We start from the raw sequence: 21,545 nt of genomic DNA on the forward strand, positions 1-21,545 counted from the left end.
GTGACGTATCTCTCAATAGCGATATGCTTGGTGATGATTTTGTCATTCTCATACCACGAGAAAAATGGGTGCTGCTCTCAATTCTCAAAACAAAAGGGAAAAAGGAAAAAAAATATCACGGCCAAAAGTGTCCAAGAGACTCCAAGCCACAGCCTCTACCTCTCACTCTCCTCCCCTTTTGAGATTCTTTCTCACACTCGATTCGTTTCGATCTCTTCTTCCACCACCACCTCATGTTTCCCAGAAAAAAATGTCACTGTCAGCTCCTACTTTGAAGTAGTCTCTGTAATCTGTATGGCCTCACACCCGCTAGCAGTTGGCTGCTCCCTCTCACAGTCACCTTCCTCTTCCTCCTCCTCATCCTCCTCTCCCTGTCACCTTCTCTTGTACGTCACATGTTGGACACCAATGCCCCGGACCAAACACCATTCTGTACGATTCAAGCAACCTCCTCCCTCGTCATCCCGCCGTCCCAACTCCAAGTCTCCTCTTCGTCTCTCTCCTCTTGCGCACCTGCACCGATCAGTTGCAATATATTTCTCTCCCCCTCTCGCAACCACCTACCCCTGTCTTTGCGTGGCTAGTTGCGACCAGACGGCGCGACTCATTGCCCTCTGATCCTCCTCCTTGCTTCAAGTCTTCTTCTTCTTCTTCCCTCCTCTCGCTGCCGGGGAGAGGGAGACCGGCGGCTGATCGGACGGTCATCAGTTGATCGGTCGGAAATGGCGGCGAGGCGCGCGCCGTGGCTCGCCGGCGGCCTTGTGGCTGTGGCGGTGCAGCTGCTGATGGTGGCCGTGCGCGGGCGGTTCGTGGTGGAGAAGAGCAGCGTGCGGGTGCTCGCGCCGGAGCACATCCGGGGCCACCACGACGCGGCCATCGGCAACTTCGGCGTGCCCGATTACGGCGGCACGCTCACCGGCGTCGTCATCTACCCGGACAAGAAGGCCACGGGGTGCGACGAGTTCGATGCCAAGTTCAAGGCCAAGTCCCGCCGCCCGGTCATCCTCCTGCTTGACCGTGGAGGTACGCACCGCCGCTTCTTCTTTCTCTTCAAAAATCTTAAATTTCTGTCATTCATTAACTGAATGAACACATCTTATGTTTAGCTCTGAAACTGAGTTACATCAAACAAAAATATTCAGAAATTTTTTAGTCGTGGTGGTTTGAAGCACAGCTTTGTTCTTTTCTTTTTGGAACGAAAGTTTTGTTTTATATATTTTGAGGGGTTGAAAACGAGTTTTCTTGCTTACTTATTATCCCTGTCAATATCATACTGATGTCAGTACTCCCTATTTTGTTATGTTAACACTCTGTCGGAAAGCATTGTTTAGACAGTGATTATTAAGGTAGAACAGAATGGTTGGTCAGTGAATAACATCAGGGGTGGACATGGCATCTAAGTGATGTAATATATTAATCATTTGATGCCGATTGATCTCCAACTAAGGTGTCACATAGATTTCTTAGTGCTTTATAATTCAGTCAGCAAGCAGGGGCCATATTATATCACAGCAAACAGTTGATTCAGCTCTTGCTGCTCCTTTTTTTTTTTGCCCGCACCCCCCCCCCCCCCCCCCCCCCCCCCCCTTCCGAATAGATGGAATCCCACTCCCTACTAAACAGTACTTAGTAGTTCAATTCTCACATACTGGTTTTTGCTTATCTTTTTTTTTGGAGTTTTGCACATGCTGATACATACCACCTTACCATGAACCTGCTAGCAACAATGACCAATTCATCAGAAAAGAACCCTTAGCTCAGAGTGGCCAGTGGAGTATTATTGAAGTCATCTTGCTCTCACTTCCTGTTGATTATTGTTTTTTTGTTAGAGTGTCAACGGGGGGAAAGACTCCCCACCTGATTAGTTTTTCATTGATCTAGGCCTTCAGGGCCCATCCCAGTTTATATCATCATTTACATTTTCAAACATTCAAATTTCTGATTACTGATTACATAGAGGCAAAAGTAGTTGGCCCTGTTGATTATTGTTAACTCACATCTCACTTGATCCCACGACCGCCACACACCTGATCCGACTACTCCTCCACCACCACCGCACCAACCAGCAGTTGGCGTCGGCGCCAAAGGCTGGAGCTTCTTTCAATCAGAGACCAATCTGCTTCACCCTTGCTTTCAAAGCAAAGCGTTCCCAAAGCTGAAGCTTCAGTCAAATGCCCAGCTATTGTGGCACTCGGAGCTGCATCAACTGTTCACTAACATTTTTATTTGTAGTAAAAAATGTTGCCGTTCGTTTTTTTTTTAAACAATGTTGCCGTTCATTGGTGAATTGGTCCCCATATCCAATTCACCGGCCGTTCACCGGTGAACTGATGCACGTCCACCTGGCTGCCGCCTGATGCAGACTGCTACTTCGCGCTCAAGGCGTGGAACGCGCAGCGCGCGGGCGCGGCGGCGGTGCTGATCGCGGACAGCGTGGACGAGCAGCTGCTGACGATGGACAGCCCCGAGGCGTCGGCGGGCACGGAGTACGTCGACAAGATCAACATCCCGTCGGCGCTGGTGAACCGCGCGTTCGGCGAGTCCCTGAAGAAGATGGCGCAGAAGGTGGCCTCCGGCAACGACGGCGCGGGCGAGGAGGTGATCGTGAAGCTGGACTGGCGGGAGTCAATGCCGCACCCGGACGAGCGCGTGGAGTACGAGCTGTGGACCAACAGCAACGACGAGTGCGGCCCCCGGTGCGACGAGCAGATGGCGTTCGTGCGCGGGTTCCGCGGCCACGCGCAGCTCCTGGAGCGCGGGGGGTACGCGCGCTTCACGCCGCACTACATCACCTGGTACTGCCCCGAGGCGTTCCGGCTGACGCAGCAGTGCCGGTCGCAGTGCATCAACCACGGCAGGTACTGCGCGCCGGACCCGGAGGGGGACTTCGGCGCGGGCTACGAGGGGAAAGACGTGGTGGTGGAGAACCTAAGGCAGCTCTGCGTGCACCGCGTCGCCAACGACACCGGCCGGCCCTGGGCGTGGTGGGACTACGTCATGGACTACAAGATCCGGTGCTCCATGAAGGAGAAGAAGTACACCAAGACCTGCGCTGAGGACGTCGTCACCGCGCTCGGTCAGTTACCTTGCCTACCGGTGCCTCATACCTCACCCATGGCACTGGCATATATACTCCATGGATGGCTATGATCTCGGTGTGCTTTTCTTGATCGTGCGTGCGGGCTTTGTGGAACGGAACCAGGTTTGGATCTCAAGAAGGTGCTGGAGTGCATGGGCGACCCCGAGGCCGACGCCGACAACGCCGTCCTGTCCAAGGAGCAGGAAGACCAGGTTCGTCAGTCACGACGATCTTCCTTTCCTAGCACTCTGAATCTATATCTATCTTCAGGTCTGGATCTGACAGAACCTGGTCACGATGCTGCAATGTCGTTCCAGATCGGTAGCGGGTCTCGAGGCGATGTCACCATCTTGCCCACCCTGGTCATCAACAATGTCCAGTACAGAGGTTGGTGCTGCTGCATACGAGTATGCTTGTCTTGCTTCGATGTGAACTGTGATGAACCACTTACACGAATTGTGATGTGCAGGGAAACTGGAGCGGACGGCAGTGCTCAGGGCCGTGTGCGCCGGCTTCAAGGAGGGGACCGAGCCCCGCGTCTGCCTCAGCCATGGTATATACAGGCCACTTCTGATGCCCCAAGTGCTGTTTGCACAATAGCTGTTCCTGTGAAATCTGAACAACCTTTCTCTCTCCCTCTCTTCAGATATCGAGACGAACGAGTGCCTGCACAGGAACGGCGGGTGCTGGCGCGACGAGGCCACCAACGTGACCGCCTGCCAGGACACGTACCGGGGCCGGGTGTGCGAGTGCCCTGTGGTGAACGGCGTCCGCTACGAGGGCGACGGCTACACTGACTGCAAACGTAAGAGGGTCTTCTTCGTCTGAACACGGCACCGAACAAGCTCTTATGCCATGCCGCTGCGCCGTGTGCCTCATCTGGCTGCGCTGTGTGTTTGTGCTTCAGCTATTGGGCCGGGCAGGTGCGCTCTGAACAACGGTGGGTGCTGGTCGGAGACGAGAGGGCAACAGACCTTCTCTGCCTGCACGGTATGTAACAGTAACACAGCCCACCTCCATTTGCTCGCATGATCTTCTCCGGTGACGGCCGTCGCTAACCGCGTGCTCGCCGGTGATCATCGCAGGAGACCGCGCTGACCGGGTGCCGGTGCCCGTCGGGGTTCCATGGCGATGGCCACAAATGTGAAGGTAAACTCTCTGCACGTCCTTTCGCCCGATCCTTAACCATTGACGGCTTAGCACTAGCAGCAGGACGGGCAGAATCACTGAACTAATCGAGATGTTCCGATCCATGTCGTCCTCCAGACCTGGACGAGTGCAGGGAGAAGCTGGCGTGCACATGCCCGGACTGCCAGTGCAAGAACACGTGGGGTAACTATGAGTGCAAGTGCAAGGGCAACCAGCTCTACATCCGCGGCGAGGACGTCTGCATAGGTGAGTGAGATACATATGCCAACGACAGTGATCGACATTCACACCAGCTATGCATCTGCCATCTGACGGTGACGACGAACTTCCTCTGGACCTGTCACACAGCTAACAACATGTCGAAGCTCGGCTGGTTCATCACCATCGCGGCCGTGGCGTGCGTGGTAGGCATAGGGGTCGCCGGCTACGTCTTCTACAAGTACAGGCTCAGGGTAAGTCCATCTGAAAAAGGATACATGGTTCAGCGGTGAACGCCGTAGAATGCAGAAGCGTTTGAGCAGATGGCAACTCGATCAACTGAAAACTCTTTGCCGTCGTGTTGCAGTCGTACATGGACTCGGAGATCATGTCCATCATGTCCCAGTACATGCCGCTGGACAGCCAGAACAACGAGAACCAGCCTCTACGGCAGCACGACTCGGAAGCTCTGAGGTAACTAACTTCACTTGCAGCCAAGTTCAGGACGAACGAATGGCCCTGGATTCTGACGCCCAGATGCATTTCAGGCACTGAAAGGGCTGGCCCGACTTCTCTGTGACGTTTGCTTGGAGAGCTTGGCCGGTAAACCTTAGGTTTCCTCCAGCGAGGAGTTGCTGCCAGGCATCAAGCTGCACACATGATTTCAGCCATATATTCAACAGATAATCTACTGTGATTTCGACGATATTTGCTTCACTTTTGTATAGTGTAGAAAAAAGGGGACGGTTTGTACCGAGCAGAGATTTGAGCTCTAGAGAGTTTAGACAGGTAGGCATTTCGGCTCTCTTGTAGTCCTGGGGATCAAGAGCCGTGTAAAGTACACACACAGCAATTAGAGAAGGCATATACGAGCTGCTATACATGTACATTGTACAGTAGACAAACCGTACGGACAATTTGATACTGCCATATTGGTATGTGTGGGAGTTTCACCTTATGATTCTGGTATTCTTGCTTCCACTCCCAGAGCTGTGCGCTGCATGAAAAAATAATGTGTGGGAATGTGACTGCAGAATTGCAAAGTGACTGCAGAAAATAACTGGTCCAGAAATGGGGATGTGGCCCATAGCACAAGAAAATATATTAAACATGGTCGATTCAAACTGTAAAGTGTAAACTCATACACAAGAAAAAAATTGATTAGCTCTTAACAGATTTTCATTCCCAAGAAAACAGAATTTGATAAGCAGTTCAGTAAGCCCGAGTAAGGAACATGAGTTTCGTATGATGTAACAGAATGGTGGCAATGTTTACGGTTCTCAGAACCAAATTGACAGCGAGAGAAATCTCGCAAAAGAAATAACCATGTTTGTCAACAATTTTATTTGTCAAGTCAAACTAATATCCCAGCAAAGGAGAAAAAACATTGCATGGGTTAGATATGGACATCGCACATCTTCTCTCGAAACAAAGAACCTCCTTGAAATCTCCTTGGGGGATAAATAAGATGGTTACAATAACAGAGTATAAGAGGCCTTTCTACCTGAATTGCTCTGAAAATATGCGAGTAAACTTGTCGATGAATTGCCATTTCTTGACAAAATCCCAGCCAGGATTGTTCTGCAACAAACTGAAATAAGGACAGAATTAAAAAAAAAACAATCATAATTTTGTGACATCAGTAATGCTATATTGTGGAAGGAAGAAGAAAAAGAGAGTAGTAATCAGTAGGAAGCAACTAGATGGCAGCAGAACAGAACATCTCTTGCATTATCAATTGAATGTATCTATCTACACAAGATATGTTCCATAACTAGGGTATAAAAGATCACTACACCAGATTAATGAATATGGATGTTACACAAACAGGGAAAACATTTGAGATATTATGTTAAAACTAAACACAAAGCAAAGCTAATGGTTTATTGCAGTTGAACTTTAAGTTTGATATGTCAACAGATGGTGTCTCAAATTTTTAAAGAAATCTGGCTACTGCCTCCACTTCACCAGGGACGTCGACTGCTCCAGCCAGAGCAGGTCTTGCGTGCACAGCTGCGTTGCGGGGTCTGGCATGTGCTCATCAAGTGGGCAGGTCTTACGCAAGCTGAAGCAACATGGGAACCGCTCGAGGATTTCCGCGCCGAATTCCCCACCTTTCAGCTTGAGGACAAGCTGTTCGCCGAGGGGGGGAGTGATGTTATGTGCGGCAAAGTATATAGACGCCGTAGTGGCTAGACTCAACCGTGTGCTGAGCTGGGGGGGATCACCAGGATGCGCACAGGGTTGGGTTAGTTGGGATTCATAGTCATTAGGGGTTGGTTAGTTGAGATTAAAGAGTCCTAAAAGATAGGGATAGTTGGTTAGGTTGAGTCCTATATGTATCAAACTCTATAGATCAATAAAGAGCAGCCTAGGGTTGAGTTTATCTCACCTTGGTTCCTGGGCGTTAGTGTTCACGGTCCACCTCTTGCCGCAAGTCTTCAGCCAGGCGCCGAGCACGGCGCCGCCAGTTCATCGTCGAGGCTTCAAGCCGAGGCCCCGCACCTTCCACTCCTACAGTCTTCGGTCCCTAAGCCACAACAGGTTGTCATCATAATGTCATATGATTTTAATGTTAAACGCAACTCATGTTACTCAGTGACTCAGGATCAGAAGTTGAATGACTCAAAATGCAAACATATCAAATTGATCCACTGGTACTAAAAGGAATGTTCAGAACGCAAGTTGTCACAAGAAGGGAAACCTTAAGATATAATAGAGTTTTGTCAGTAAACCGCTTTACTGAAGAAGGGATGCTTTCTAGAAAAGTGTTAGCAACTCTTTGTAGCTCCTCTTCTTGTTGTTTTGCAGTCACAACATCAGGTCCACGGTACATCTATGAGCACCTTCATATGGGGTGCTCAAGTGATTCATCTTTCACAACTTCCTGATAGTGACACAGTAGATTACATGAGCCAGTTAAAATACTCCCCACAAAAAATCTTGTATTACCAGCAGGCTGAATACAACCATTAATGTATGCATGAACTGACACAAAATGTAACGAGATGTTGCAAGGACTTCCATAAGCGCAGTATAAAATTTGAAATATAGAACAAGGCATCTAATAAAGAGGATCTGTATACGAGCTTCTGATGTGTAAAGTTATGTCAGTATATCTGAATAAAAATCTACTAATATACCTAAAGAAATGGAATTGCTATACGCTAGGTTCCTGATTTTTTTTCTCTCTCAGGCCATGAACCAGAGCCATTGGATCTTCATCGTGCGGCTATTGTGTCATCTTCAACCTGCATCATCTTCTTCTGATGCATGTGGTTGCGACCCTTGTCCCTGCCTCCCACGTGCTAACCCGGCATCGGTGGGCTCCCAAACTCCATGTCTGGACCTACTACTCCCTGCTGTGCTAACCCGGCATCGGCGGGCCATCTTCATTCCTCCCCCACCCTTACCTGGCCCAACCACCATCCTCCTCCACCTGCAGCCAGTGGCAGCCCCGCTGCCACGCCATACTGCCCCTGTACCGCCTCCTCCCCCAAACCCCTTTCTATAGGCACCAGCCAACCCCAAACGCCTGAATCCGAACCCAGCGGCGGCACGTGGAGAGCAACACCTGAAATTGATCTCGATTTCAAGCGCCTGTAGTATAGTAGATGTGATAAATATAAGAAGCCAATCTGGATAAATTTTATGCATAGTAGTCAGCAGAGTTATGGTCGCAAACACTAGATGGGCAACAAAATTGTAGACATTTGTAAACAAGAGTAATATCGTGATTGCAACCTATGTTGTTCACATGTTCTATCTGTTCTCAAGCCTATAGGCAATAGCAGGTAATGATCATCTAATATTACCAACCAACCATTGACCCATTTTGTATTGAAATTTGTAACTGTACAAAAATGGCTTCATTTAACACTGGTATGATGGCCTGGAATTTTCTAATGCATCCCTAATTTAAGTGACAATAAAAACAGTGAATACGAGCACAAACATTTTCGAGGGTAAACATAAACTGTGCAAGGTCAATTGAAGAAATTGCCTTCTGAAGCATCTCCTCCAATGACATTAGTGGTTTCTCATCAATATCAGGATTACCAAAATTCACATGGTACTCTAGCACAAACTCGATCTGCATACACAAAACCAGAGAAACAAAAACTATCAGGAACCTTACAGGCACATTCAGATTGGAGAACTTTACAAAATCCAAAAAGGTTCTGCACGCACCATTTTGGTTGTGTGACAACTGATAAGCCTCGAGGTAGGCATTGGATATGGCAGTGCATTATCTGCCGCCGCCATGAACCCTTCCTCCTGAATTTTCATAATATCCACGCCAAGCTGCTGCTCTAACCCCTGTTGCCATTGGTTTTGTCCCTCCACCAAGTAGATCGCTTGCCGGTCTTCCACATCAACAGACCGGCAGTCGCCACGCCCGCGCCCGCCCCCGCACCCGCGCCCACTGACACGGCCGCGGCCCCGCCACCATGTCCTCCGCCATCTTCGGCGCTGTGGTCCCCGCCGCCCAGGAGTTCATTCGCCTATTTCAAGGCTTCCTGCGGAAATAACTTCGATTGCTGCGCGCCCGGAGGCGAGGCCGGCTGGGCGGCAGCCTGCTTTGCTGCCTCGCAACGCCGGATGACCAGTACTCCTCCGGAGGCTTATCGGCCGCCAGTTGCTGCGTCCGGGGATCCCGTGGCCTGCGCCGGAGAACTGGAGCGTGCAGGGCAGCGGCGCGGCGGCGGAAGAGGCATCGAGGCTCGGTGGCTCCGAACGGGGCGCTGAGGAGCGTTGTGCCGTTGTCGAAGCGCTGGGTGAAGGTCGGCTGCTTGGGGGCGTCCTCAGGGGGTGGCGGCGGGCATTGGGGATCCGCGGCCACGAACGACGCCAGAGAACACAGCGAAGGACGGGATGGTGGGGAGGAGAGCACCACAGGCTCCCGCGGCCGCGGCTGACTGATGCTGTGGCGAAGGAGGGATCCGTGCCGTCGTCGTCGGAAATGGGCCTCCCGGGAGCGTGCGGATTTTTCTCAAAATCAAACAATTTTGTTCCTGAGGCTGATTTTAAAGTGATTTTCTATTTTTCTAAAAATAATAGAAATCTAATATGATATCTAAAAATTCGTAACTAATTTATTTTATAAATAATAAAAATATGAAACTAGTTCCAGATTACTTCTAAAAACGTTATCTATATGTTTGTGCTCTATTTAGATATACTTAGACCTTTTCTAAAATAAATAATGAGTACGTCTATGAACAGTAAAGCAACATGAATAGAAATATAAACAAGTTCCAAAAACTCTAAATATAAAATTAACAATATACATCATTTAAACAAAACTATATGAGTTTCATATTTTCCAGATTTAAGATACGAATTTTTGGATATCAAACCAAGTTTTTTTTTATTTTTTTTAGAAAATAGAAAATCACCTTTAAACCTGGCTAGAGGACCAAAGTTGTCTCAATAGTTTGTAACGCTCACTCCAAGAGCAGCTCGAGCTTCCAGTCTACAACGATGATGGGACTCCTTGAGGAGAGGTCATCACACCAGAGGATAATGCGTCCATGGAGTTCTTCTGCCCGACCGTCACCGTCACCGTCACTAATGATAGTCTCATCTGTGTCACCTATATCTACAACCGGACACAGATCAAGATAATGACGGAGTGCAGCTGCATTATTGCTTAACAATGCCGCTTGTTATGTATCTCTAACCCAGTGTTTGCGGAGGATGCAAATCAAAGGCCTCTAGAGCTTGCGTTGGGGCTATATTCAGCTTAGGAGACGGAGTTTAATAATGTCACTTGTTATGTAGTTCAGTTGATGGCTGGAAGGGATTTTTTTTTTTTTTTTTTTTTTTTTGCCCCCAGAGGCACGTGCTCCCACCCAAATGCCCAATGCACCATTAGATGTGTGTACTGTAGGAGAGAGAGACAACATATCGCTCTCCTACAGTGCACACATCCCCATACACATCTAAAGGTGTATGGAGGTGGAGCACATGCCTCTAAGGACTACCATTTCCCATGATAGCTTATGCTTATGACAATTGGTCTATTGGATAGTGTATATATATATAATCAATCTATAAATCTAAATTTATATCTATCTATCCTTAAAATTAAATTAAGGGGTCTTTAGTTTTTTTCGATTACACAGTACGAAACTCAGACAAGCGACGTTTAGTGGGCCCTTCGCTCTCTCTCGTGCCTATTCGAATTAGGTCAACGTATCCAGAGATGATGCGTAGTCCAATCCAAAAATGATAACATGTGTCCAACGTGTCTAGAGATGGTTCAAAGTTCAATCCAAAAGATGACATGTGTCCATACAAGTTAGAGGAGTACATTCACACATGTACAACACATCACGATGCATATCCCAATCCCAAGATGAATTGGAATGGACGTGTCATTGAGCCCTTGTTTAGTTCCACCTCAAAATTCAAAAAGTTGCTACAGTACCTATCACATCGAATGTTTGCGGCCGTGCATGGAGCATTAAATGTAGACGAAAAGAAAAACTAATTGCACAGTTTGGTGGAAAATTGCGAGACGAACGTTTTAAACCTAATTAGTCAATGTTTGGACACTATTTACCAAATAAAAACGAAGGTGCTACAGTAGCCCCAAAATCTAAATTTCGCGAACTAAACAAGGGCTGAATAAATCTTTGAGCTACAGTACAAGTTAGTGGCGGAACAGGGGCTAGTAGCCCCCCCCCCCCCCCCACACACAGTGCAAAAACTTTTAATACCCCTATAACTATTTCAATTTACAACACAACAATGCATCAATTCACATGTTTTTTATCATAATATTGTGGTTTTTCTTTTTAAATACTAATGACATATTTAAAAACATTAAAAAAGTTGTTGAGACATACACTTATATATATATATATATATATATATATATATATATATATATATATTTATCACATTTTGGTGTCATCATATTTGTACGGCCCCCTCAATCAAAATTATTGGTTCCGCTCAGCTACAAGTCATCTAGTTCATTGTGCAATAAGTTGTATGCCCTGTTGCAACTATGAACATGTCTGGTATTCTCTTCGTTTCGCTTTTATAGTGTATCTAGGCATAACGTATATCTAGATATAAGAAAAGTGACTTATGATAGTGGATGATGTAGTTATTGACAAAATAGCAACCCGTTCTTCAATAAGCTTGTGTCAGCAAGCAGTGCTAGTTTTTTTTTTTCAATATTTAGATATAAAGGCATGCCGAATCGGCGGCCTCCCAGGTTGTCTACGTACATTCTATTTAGTTGGTGCATTAGATAGAAATTTCATGACTCAGATGAAGCGCGTCACAACCAGCCTTCCTCCATGCGTTCGGCAGTGGATAGATCAAACATGTGAACGCATTCAATGAAGTAGATGCAAAATTAAATGACCATGCATGCAAGGACAATGCACTTTACATGCCCGAGGATGCAGAGGCGTCGGCAGAGCTAGGCTCCACCATGGTCCTCTCATATAAAATGGTGCTCCTTCCTCTTTCTCTCTCTCGTGTAAATGGCAGGCGGCAACAGCTGCTTGCTCCTCTACTCCCTCCCTCACTCTCAGTACCGGCGCAAGAGCTCTGGTGCGGGCAGCGGGTCCGGCGCAGCGGCCACCGGCACAGGAGCCCCCCAGCGCGGGCGAGGCCTCGCTCACGCTGTCGGCGTGCGTCCTCACCTAGGGCGGGCCCCACGCGGAGGTGGCGCGACGGCGCGGGGAGAGCACACAGCGGGCGTGGTGGCGCAGCGGCGCGGGCCGAGCGCGCGACGTGGCGGCGCAGCGTCCCAGCATCATTGCCTCAGCAATGACGGGCTCCCATGCGGAGGCGGAGGCGGCGTTGCTGCTGCGGCGCGCAGTGGGCGCCAAGCATCTCGTGTCGGCATCGTCGCACCTGCTCTTCCGCGCCACCGTGCTCGCCACGCTCGCGCTCGTCGTGCTCGCCACGCTTGCGCTCGTCGTGCTCTTCGCCGTGCACTACCCGTCCCTACTCTCCCACTCCTTCAGCCTCTCCGCGTTGCCCGCGTCCGGCTCCGGCTCCTCCTCCTCTTCCTCCTCGCCGTGGTCTCGGCACTCGCACCAGAGCCTGCTAGGCTCGGGGACATCGTCGTCGTACGGGTGGGGCGCAGCGTGGGAGCGGGAGGTGCGGCGCAGCGCAAAGCCGCGGCGGGACGGAGCGCTGTCCGTGCTCGTCACGGGCGCCGCGGGCTTCGTGGCCACGCACTGCTCGCTGGCGCTCCGCGCTCGCGGTGACGGCGTGCTCGGCCTCGACAACTTCAACGCCTACTACGACCCGTCCGTGAAGCGCGCGCGGTAGCGTCTGCTGGCGTCCCACGTCGTGGTGGTGCTGGACGCCGACATCAACGACGCCGCGCTGCTGTAGTGGCTCCTGTCCGCAGTGCCGTTCACACATGTGCTGCACTGCACGGCCCAGGCGGGTGTGCTCCACGCGATGCGGGCGCCGCAGGCGTACATGGCCTCCAACGTCGCGGGCCTCGTTGCGCTCTTCGAGGCCGCAGCAAGGCACGCTGACCCGCAGCCGGAGGTCGTGTGGGCGTCATCATCGTCGGTGTACGAGCTCAACACCGAGGCGCCTTTCTCCAAGGACCACCGCACGGACCGCCCCGCGTCGCTGTACGCGGCCATTAAGAAGGCCGGCGAGGCCATCGCGCACATCGTGCTTGCTTGGATCTGCTCCTGCCTCCGCCCCTCCAATGTCCTCTCCCCGTCCCACCTGGCCCAGTAAGCGAATGATTCCCATCCCCTTGTCACATCGTGCTCTGGCATCCTTTTTTGGGCTGTGGTAGTGGTGGTGATTGTTGCTGAGGCCGATTTCGCTGCGGCATTGCTGTGGTATGCGACACGAAATGATGTTGAGTTTGAGGCGTGAGGGTTAATGGGGAGGCTAGTTGTTGGGAGATTTGGGCAGCTGGGGTGCCAATCTGTGGACTGTGGTGGAGTTACTACAAATTCTCGGGGAGGATAGGTGCAATAGGGTTCTAGGGGAGTGTTTGTGTCTCTAACCCTCTATGGGCGCGAAATGTTGGGAATTAGTGGCAAATGCATGTGCTGTGTGGAGGATTTAGTGAGAGCTTATGGCCCCAGTTTGATAAAGCTGTGAATTTGGGTGTGAAGTTATGGATTCTGGGTGGGTTTAATTTGCAGTTGCATTTTGTCAAAGGCATCCATTTTATTATATTTGGGCATGAACAAATTTTGAAGGGTGTGTGTTGCGTAGGGAGAACATGTCAAATATCTGCTGTTTTTTGGTTAATAAACATTGTTTCCTACTCTATGATTTGCTTAATGCTTCTGAACTTGCAGTTTTACTTGTAGTGCTGTGGTTAGTGAATTGTCGTGCATTCACTAGCCCTACTGATCAATTATCCAAAGTTTGATGTCATATTTTTTTTTCATACTAATTTGAATAGGTGAGTCTGTTTTTTACTTAATTAATTTGTGCATGTGGCTTTCAGGTATGAACAGCTCGTGGAAGAGGGAAGACTGTTAGAGGTATATTCAAAAGGCCATTTAACATTCTTACAGACTTTAAAGAATGATAGGATATCTTAAGTGCTTCTTTTAATTGATGTGGCAAGTGGGTTCCCCAAGTACTGGAATCTGCTTGAAATTTTTCGTTTTGTGGTCAAATAGCGTATTAAGTAATTATAGTTACACTGAATTCTTTGGGGAAGGATTAAAATTTGGTTAGTACTTGGTGGATAGTCTTCATCAGAGAATAGATCCAGTCCCAAACCCCCAGGCAACTGCATTTTTATGTAGGCGTCTATTTCTGTCAGGCTTCAAAACTCTTATGGTGCACATGTACCATTTTCTCAGGGTGAAGATTTGGACTCTGCTTTTGATATTATTTCAGCCTTTTCAAGCAAGGAAGACAATCAAGAGGCTGTGTTTGGATCAGAAGAAACCATTCTTGATATCCGGTATGCTTGGAACTTCCAAATATTGAAGTATTGCTACATTTACATTGTCGTAGTTATAGAATGGGTTCAAATTTTAGTGGGGACTGATTTCTGAAATTGACGCTGGTGCAAAATGTTATGAAACCAATCACAATTCACAAGTGGGTGTTTGTATGTGTTATGACCGGCATCCAGTACTCCAGGCGAAGGCCCAGCAGTGGCTAGAGGATGCCGGCGGGTTAGGGGGCTCAAGGCCCATATTTATCATATTTTACATAATATTAGAGTTATTTTCTATTATTATTCAGAGACATATAAATACCTGTAAACTCTATTGAGGAAATTAAGCAGAAACAATTATTGTTTCCGGCTTCCTCAGGGAGCCGGGAGAAACCCTAGCCGCCTTCTCTCTTCCGTGAACAGTACCGCGACACTGTAGCCCCGGTACTGTAGCGCCGCCGCCCTCTCCCTTCGCGAGATCACGGCGCCCCGCCGTGGTCCATCGCGGTTTAAGCCTCGACCCCTGATCACTCACCGCTACAACCTACGCTCGGTCAGAGGAGGAACCTCGATTCCTATCAGCTTGGTACCAGAGACCTTGTCGATCATGGACACCCCCGCTGTCTCCTCCGCCGCGCCATCGCCGGCGATCCCGCCGGTGCCGACCGCCTCCACCGCGCCCCCTGCTACGGCGGGCGTTCTGGTGGTGCCGCCCTCCCAATCCTTGCCGACCACCGTCGCGCCGCGGCGGGTGTTAACGCCCGAGGAGGTGACGACCTCCATCGTCAATCTCAGCCATGGCGTGAAGGAGCTGCAGGACATGATGAAGGCGTTTCTGAGCGGCCAGTACGTGGTTCCACCACCGCAGCCGTCACATCCTCCTCCTCCGCCGCTGCCGTTGCCCTCATCCGTCTCGATGCCACAAATCACCTACCCCTACGGGATGCCTACGGACTCCATGCCGTCGCCGTCGACTTCCGTTCAGCCATCGGTGTCCCAGGTCCCGATCCATATGCTGCAATTTCCGCACTCGCCGTCGCCAATTCTGGCTTGGGCCCTTGGATCCTCGGCGGCGCACCACTCCATGACCGCGCCGCTATACTCCTCAGCGCCGCCTCGGTCCACCATCCCTCAGGCTCCATCGACGGTCGCCCATGGGGGACCCTATGCAGCAGGGACCCTGTACGGCGGCGTGGACAGGCCGCTGCTCCACGACACCAGCGCCTCCATGGTGGCCTACGCGGCCGTGCCACCTGGGGCCGACCAGGAGGGTCCCTATGAGCGCCCTCAGTAGGCCATGGGGGGCGGTCTCGACCGCTTGCCGCCCAAGATGCATCGCCTCGAGTTCGCAACGTACGACGGCTCGGAAGACCCCCTGAATTGGCTCAACCACTGCGAGCAATTCTTCCGGGGCCAACGATGGCCGGCCTCCGACAGAACGTGGATTGCGTCGTACCACCTTCGGGGCCTGGCGCAAACCTGGTACTACGCCCTCGAGCAGGATGAGGGCATGCCTTCTTGGGAGCGCTTCGTCGAGCTGTGCCGCCAATGCTTCGGACCGCCAGTTCGCGGTACTCGGCTGGCGTTGTTGGGGCGCTTGCCGTTCCAATCTATGGTCCAGGAGTTCGCCGACCGCTTTCAGGTGGTGTCCTGCCATGCACGTGGCGTCTCGGCCAAACAGAAGGCCGATCTCTTCGTCGGGGGCCTTCCCGAGTACATTCGGGTGGATGTGGAGATGCGCGATCCCCAGGACATCTAGACGGCCATGTACTTGGCATGGGCTTTCGAGCGTTGGGCGGCGGCCATGCCCACGGCGCCACCCCCGCGGGGTGCCCGGCCTCCACCTCATCCCGGCCTGCCCCCGCGTGCCCCGCCACTAGCAGGGGGGCTCTAGCTCAGCCAGGCGCTGGCCCCGCGGGCGGGCAGGGCACCCCTCCCGTGCGTCAGTACTGTCGCCTCACGTCGGCAGAACAGTTGGAGCGCCGCCGTCAAGGGCTGTGCTTCAACTACGACGAGCCCTATGTCCAGGGCCATGTGTGCCCCCGGCTGTTTTACCTCGAGTCTACGGACTTCGTCGACGAGGCAGCCGGGGAGGTGCCTGCTGCAGAAGCCGACGCAGCCGCCTTTCTAGACGAGCCGGCCGGCCAAGGTGTGGCCGGTGATGCAGCAGACGCTGCTAACGCCCTTGTCGTTTCTCTCCATGCTATTGCAGGAATCCGGCCGCCCAACGCCATGCTGCCCCCCGTCACCGTCAAAGACGAGAGTTTCCTCGCCCTCCTCGACACCGGCTCCACTCATAATTTTGTCCAAGGGGCTGTGTTGCACCGTTTGGGCCTGTCTCCAGCTGGGGGTGACCACCTCTGTGTCACGGTCGCCAATGGTGAGCACGTGGTGTGTGAGGGCATTGCTCGGAACGTGCCCATCCGCATCGGCGACGAGGACTTCACCATCACATGTGTTGGCCTCAACCTGGGCGCCTTCAACTTCATCATCGGCTTCGACTTCATTCGCACATTAGGCCCCGTGTTGTGGGACTGCGACGCCCTTACCATGGCGTTCTGGAGGGAGGGCTGCCGCGTCACCTGGCAGGGCGTGCCCGGCCCTCAGACGCCCTCCCCACAGCAGCCGGTGACCGCGGTCACGACTGACCCACGACTACCTCTCCTGGATCGCCTGTTGGCGCAGCACGGTGACATCTTCGACGAGCCTACTGGGCTCCCTCCGACGCGCCCCTATGACCACCGCATCCACCTGCTGCTCGGGATGGCCCCAGTGGCGGTGCGGCCGTACCGATACCCGCAACTGCAGAAGGACGAGCTCAAGCACCAATGTGCAGCGATGCTTGCCCAAGGGATCATTTGGCCGAGCACTTCACCGTTCTCCATGCCCGTCCTGCTGGTGCGCAAGGCAGACAAGTCGTGGCGCTTCTGCATCAACTACCGCTCCCTCAACGCCAAGACCTCCAAGGACAAATTCCCAATTTCGGTGGTTGACGAGTTGCTGGATGAGCTCCATGGGGCTCGTTTCTTCACCAAGCTTGACCTTCGTTCCGGCTATCATCAGGTGCGCATGCACCCGGAGGACATCGACAAGACGGCTTTCCACACCCATCAGGGCCACTTCAAGTTTCTGGTGATGCCATTTGGGCTCTCCAATGCCCCAGCAACCTTCTAGGCGCTGATGAACGACGTCCTTCGGCCTTACCTGCGGCGGTTTGTGCTGGTATTTTTTGATGATATATTAATTTATAGTCCATCATGGGCCGAGCACTTGCAGCATGTCAACATCGTCCTCCACGCGCTTCGGGTACACCACCTTCACTTGAAACGATCCAAGTGCTCGTTTGGCGCATCGTTGGTGGCCTACCTGGGCCACGTGATCTCCGAGGGCAGGGTCGCCATGGACGCTGACAAGGTCGCCACCGTGGCTGCGTGTCCCCTGCCGCGCTCTGCCCGTGGCCTGCGTGGTTTCCTCGGCCTCACGGGCTACTACCAGAAATTCATTCAGGACTTCGGCATCATCGCCGCCCCACTCACGCATCTCTTGTGGCGGGACGCGTTTGTGTGGGACGATGATGCTTCGGGGGCATTCGAGGCGCTCAAGCGCGCTTTGACCACAGGACCTGTTCTTCAGATGCTAGACTTTACTAAGCCCTTCGTGGTCGACTGCGACGCGTCGGGCGTAGGGTTCGGCGCCGTCCTCCACTAGGGCGTCGGGCCCCTCGCCTACTTCAGCCGTCCCTTCGTGGCCCGTCACATCAACCTGGCGGCCTACGAGCGGGAGTTGATCGGCTTGGTTCAGGCCGTTCGTCATTGGCGCCCATATTTCTGGAGGCGCCACTTTTTGGTTCGCACTGACCATTACAGCTTGAAATTTTTGCTTGATCAACGATTGTCTACAGTTCCGCAGCATCAATGGATCAGTAAGCTATTTGGTTTCGACTTCTTGGTAGAGTACCGTCTGGGCCGTTTGAACATCGTGGCAGACGCTCTCTCTCGCCGGGACTTGGCAGATGGGGGGGCAGCCGTCCTGGTGGCCGCGGCTGCAGCAGCCCTCCCCATGTTGGGACCATCCTTCGAGCTTCTGGACGCCATCCGGCGGGCAACAGCAGCCGCGCCTAACGCCTAGCAACTGCTGGCATAGCTCTAGGCGGGGGAGCTGGCGGCCCCATGGCGCCTGGCTAACGGCCTTCTGATCCATGGCTCCCGCATCTACGTGCCGAACCAAGGGGACTTGCGCCAGCAAGTGCTCCTCTTGGCTCACTCAGCTGGCCATGAGGGCACCCAGAAGACGCTACATCGACTCCGTGCAGATTTCTACATCCCTCGTGATCGTGTGTTGGTGTAGGACCTGGTGCGTTCTTGCACCACATGCCAGCGCAATAAGACGGAGACGGTTCAGCCCGCGGGCTTGCTGTAGCCCCTAGACGTCCCCACCCAAGTGTGGGTGGATATCTCACTGGACTTCATCGAGGGCTTGCCCAAGGTTGCGGGCAAGTCGGTCATCCTCACGGTGGTGGATCGCTTCTCCAAGTACGCCCACTTCATCACGCTCGGCCACCCCTACACTGCTACGTCCGTCGCTCGTGCCTTCTTCGACGACATCGTTCGCCTTCACGGGTTTCCGCTGTCCATTGTCAGCGACTGGGACCCCGTGTTCACCGAGCACATTTGGCGAGACATCTTCAAGATGGTGGGTGTCTAGTTGCGCATGAGCACAGCTTTCCATCCACAAACGGATGGCCAGTCCGAAGTGGTGAACAAGGTCATCGCCATGTACCTCCGTTGTGTGACGAGGGATCGCCCCCGCGCGTGGGTGGATTGGCTGTCGTGGGCGGAGTACTGCTACAACACCTCCTTCCACACGGCTCTTCACGCCACACCATTTGAGGTCGTCTACGGTCGCCCTCCTCCGCCGCTGCTACCCTATTTGCCGGGTACAGCTCGGACCGAGGCTGCAGATGCGCTTCTTCAGTCCCATGATGAGATCCTCGCCGAGGTGCGCCAACGTCTTTTGTAGGCTCAGCAGCTGTCCAAAAAATATTATGATGCCGGCCACCGTGACGTCGAGTTCCAGGTGGGCGACTAGGTGTGGCTGCGGCTGCTCAACCGCACAGCCCATGCACTCTCTCCAGGGGCCAAGGGCAAACTCGGTCCTCGCTATGCTGGGCCGTTCCGCGTCTTGGAGCGTCTTGGAGCGGTGGCATATCGTCTACAGCTGCCCGAGGGTGCCCGTCTTCATGATGTCTTCCACGTGGGATTGCTCAAGCGCCACCGCGGTGACGCTCCAGCAACGCCGGCCAGCCTGGCGCCGACCTTTGACGGCCATTACACTCCTGCCCCGGCCAAGGCGCTACGTGTCCAGCGACGCCGTGACACCTGGCAGGTGCTGATCCAGTGGCATGGTTTTCCAGAAGAGGATGCGACATGGGAGTCCGTCGATGAGTTCCGCTCCTTCTACCCCGACTTCCAGCTCGAGGACGAGCTGTTTGAGAAGACGGGGAGATATGTTATGACCGGCATCCAGTACTCCAGGCGAAGGCCTAGCAGTGGCTAGAGGATGCCGCCGGGTTAGGGGGCTCAAGGTCCATATTTATCATATTTTACATAATATTAGAGTTATTTTCTATTATTATTCAGAGACATATAAATACCTGTAAACTCTATTGAGGAAATTAAGCAGAAACAATTATTGTTTCCGGCTTCCTCAGGGAGCCGGGAGAAACCCTAGCCGCCTTCTCTCTTCTGTGAACAGTACCGCGACACTGTAGCCCTGGTACTGTATCGCTGCCACCCTCTCCCTTCGCGAGATCACGGCGCCCCGCCGTGGTCCATCGCGGTTTAAGCCTCGACCCCCGATCACTCACTGCTACAACCTACGCTCGGTCAGAGGAGGAACCTCGGTTCCTATCAGTATGCTACTTCAATTGTTTGCCGGGAATGGGTTTTCAACAGAAAACATTGTAAAAATGAATTTAAACTGGTGGTATCTGCTTGAGCTTTTGCTCTCGGAACATTCTGTAAACCCAGTGAAGTTAAATGCTAATTATGCCAAGCTGCAAAGTGCATGATTGAAATGTTCCTTCTTAGCATCTTATAAGTGCTTTTCTTGACAATTTTCTCATTTGTGTATTTGCAGTGAAGCAAAACTAGCATATAGAGCCGAAGTTTTTGAGTTACAAAAGCAGCTTGCACGGCAGCAAGCACATTTTGATTTGCTTGCAGGCCAGGTTTCAACTCTTATTCAAGGTAGAAGGGCCCATGTCCGCAGCATCATGAGGAGCTACGCCGCCGCCACGGCGTGTTCCCCGGCCCGGCCGTCCACCACCAAGTGTGCATTCGATTGTCCTTGGAGGCTAGCTAGATAGCAGTGTCCTGTAACTTTGCAAGATGCTTATTGTTTAAGCCTTGCTGCTTTTGCTTCTTCACGATGCTACCATAGTAGTGCTTAGTGCCATGGAAAAGGATCCATAAATAAACTAAGCTTAACTGCTTAAGAGAAAAAGGTAGAAAAAGATGTGGGTATCAGGGTGTGGTATAGATAGACAACAGAGCAAAGTAAAGGGAGCCATGTTTGAACAGAGGTCACTGGCATCCTCATGGTTCAGATAATTCTGCTCAAATTATTACCATAGTAGTCCTGTAATTTTGGGGTCAGATACTATAGTATCTCATTCTTGTTCACTGTGAGTCTTTGACCTATATACGACTCATGCCTGGAACTCAAAGATGCTGTGCTTGATGTAAATCCAAGAAGTTGCAGGCTGCCAGAGCGGCATTGTTTAGGTTTCGGCGGTGGACTTGATGCATGCAGCTTCTACATCTTCCCCACACATATATTAGAGATACGAAGGCACGCCATCTAGGCGGTCTTTCAAGGTGTCCACGTTCCATTTAGTTGGTGCATTAGATATAAATTCTATAACTCAGATGATGTGTGTCACAACCAGCCTTCCTCTATGCATTCGGTAGTGGATAGATGAAGCAAGTGGACACATTCAATGAAGTAGATGAAAAATTGAATGACCATGCATGCAAGAACAATATAAACTATAGGTGTACTTTGCATACAAAAAGTTACTACAGTAGGGGGATTTACATCACTGTACTTTCACGTGTCCTTTACATTAAAAAGTAACTATGACAGGAGAAATTTACATCACATGTGCCTTCTCCTTTTACGTTAATGAATTTACTATCAATAGATACT

General features: G+C 51.6%; 3 protein-coding genes and 2 pseudogenes across 3 annotated transcripts; 4 read left to right on the forward strand and 1 right to left on the reverse strand.

Annotated features, from left to right (window-relative positions):
- Positions 1-334: 334 nt before the first annotated feature.
- Positions 335-5,395, forward strand: LOC136529825 (vacuolar-sorting receptor 6-like). Its single transcript, XM_066522886.1, has 12 exons — positions 335-1,023; positions 2,363-3,076; positions 3,203-3,291; positions 3,397-3,466; positions 3,549-3,632; positions 3,726-3,884; positions 3,987-4,069; positions 4,165-4,228; positions 4,346-4,474; positions 4,577-4,680; positions 4,794-4,900; positions 4,975-5,395. Exons 1-12 carry the CDS (start codon positions 723-725, stop codon positions 4,979-4,981), a joined length of 1,911 nt encoding a protein of 636 aa, XP_066378983.1. The 5' UTR covers positions 335-722; the 3' UTR covers positions 4,982-5,395.
- Positions 5,396-7,255: 1,860 nt separating this feature from the next.
- LOC136526688 (uncharacterized) lies at positions 7,256-10,013 on the reverse strand (annotated as a pseudogene).
- Positions 10,014-12,220: 2,207 nt separating this feature from the next.
- On the forward strand, positions 12,221-14,444 carry LOC136526689 (UDP-glucuronate 4-epimerase 6-like; annotated as a pseudogene).
- A 499-nt stretch (positions 14,445-14,943) lies between these two features.
- Positions 14,944-15,630, forward strand: LOC136526690 (vegetative cell wall protein gp1-like). Its single transcript, XM_066519275.1, has one exon. The coding sequence runs from the start codon at positions 14,944-14,946 to the stop codon at positions 15,628-15,630; it is 687 nt and encodes a 228-aa protein (XP_066375372.1).
- A 3-nt stretch (positions 15,631-15,633) lies between these two features.
- LOC136526692 (uncharacterized) lies at positions 15,634-16,095 on the forward strand. Its single transcript, XM_066519276.1, has one exon. It carries the CDS (start codon positions 15,634-15,636, stop codon positions 16,093-16,095), a length of 462 nt encoding a protein of 153 aa, XP_066375373.1.
- Positions 16,096-21,545: the final 5,450 nt, after the last annotated feature.

The sequence above is a fragment of the Miscanthus floridulus genome, chromosome 19 (assembly GCF_019320115.1).
Source record: "Miscanthus floridulus cultivar M001 chromosome 19, ASM1932011v1, whole genome shotgun sequence".
Classification (NCBI taxonomy): Eukaryota; Viridiplantae; Streptophyta; class Magnoliopsida; order Poales; family Poaceae; genus Miscanthus; species Miscanthus floridulus.

Excerpts from the sequence above, each read along its gene's own strand:
- LOC136526690 (XM_066519275.1), top strand. The coding sequence starts at position 14,944 with ATGGACACCCCCGCTGTCTCCTCCGCCGCGCCATCGCCGGCGATCCCG.
- LOC136529825 (XM_066522886.1), top strand. The coding sequence starts at position 723 with ATGGCGGCGAGGCGCGCGCCGTGGCTCGCCGGCGGCCTTGTGGCTGTG. Across the intron at positions 3,467-3,548 it reads CAACAATGTCCAGTACAGAG|GGAAACTGGAGCGGACGGCA; the intron begins GTTGGTGCTGCT and ends TGTGATGTGCAG. Across the intron at positions 4,681-4,793 it reads TCTACAAGTACAGGCTCAGG|TCGTACATGGACTCGGAGAT; the intron begins GTAAGTCCATCT and ends GTCGTGTTGCAG.
- LOC136526692 (XM_066519276.1), top strand. The coding sequence starts at position 15,634 with ATGGGGGGCGGTCTCGACCGCTTGCCGCCCAAGATGCATCGCCTCGAG.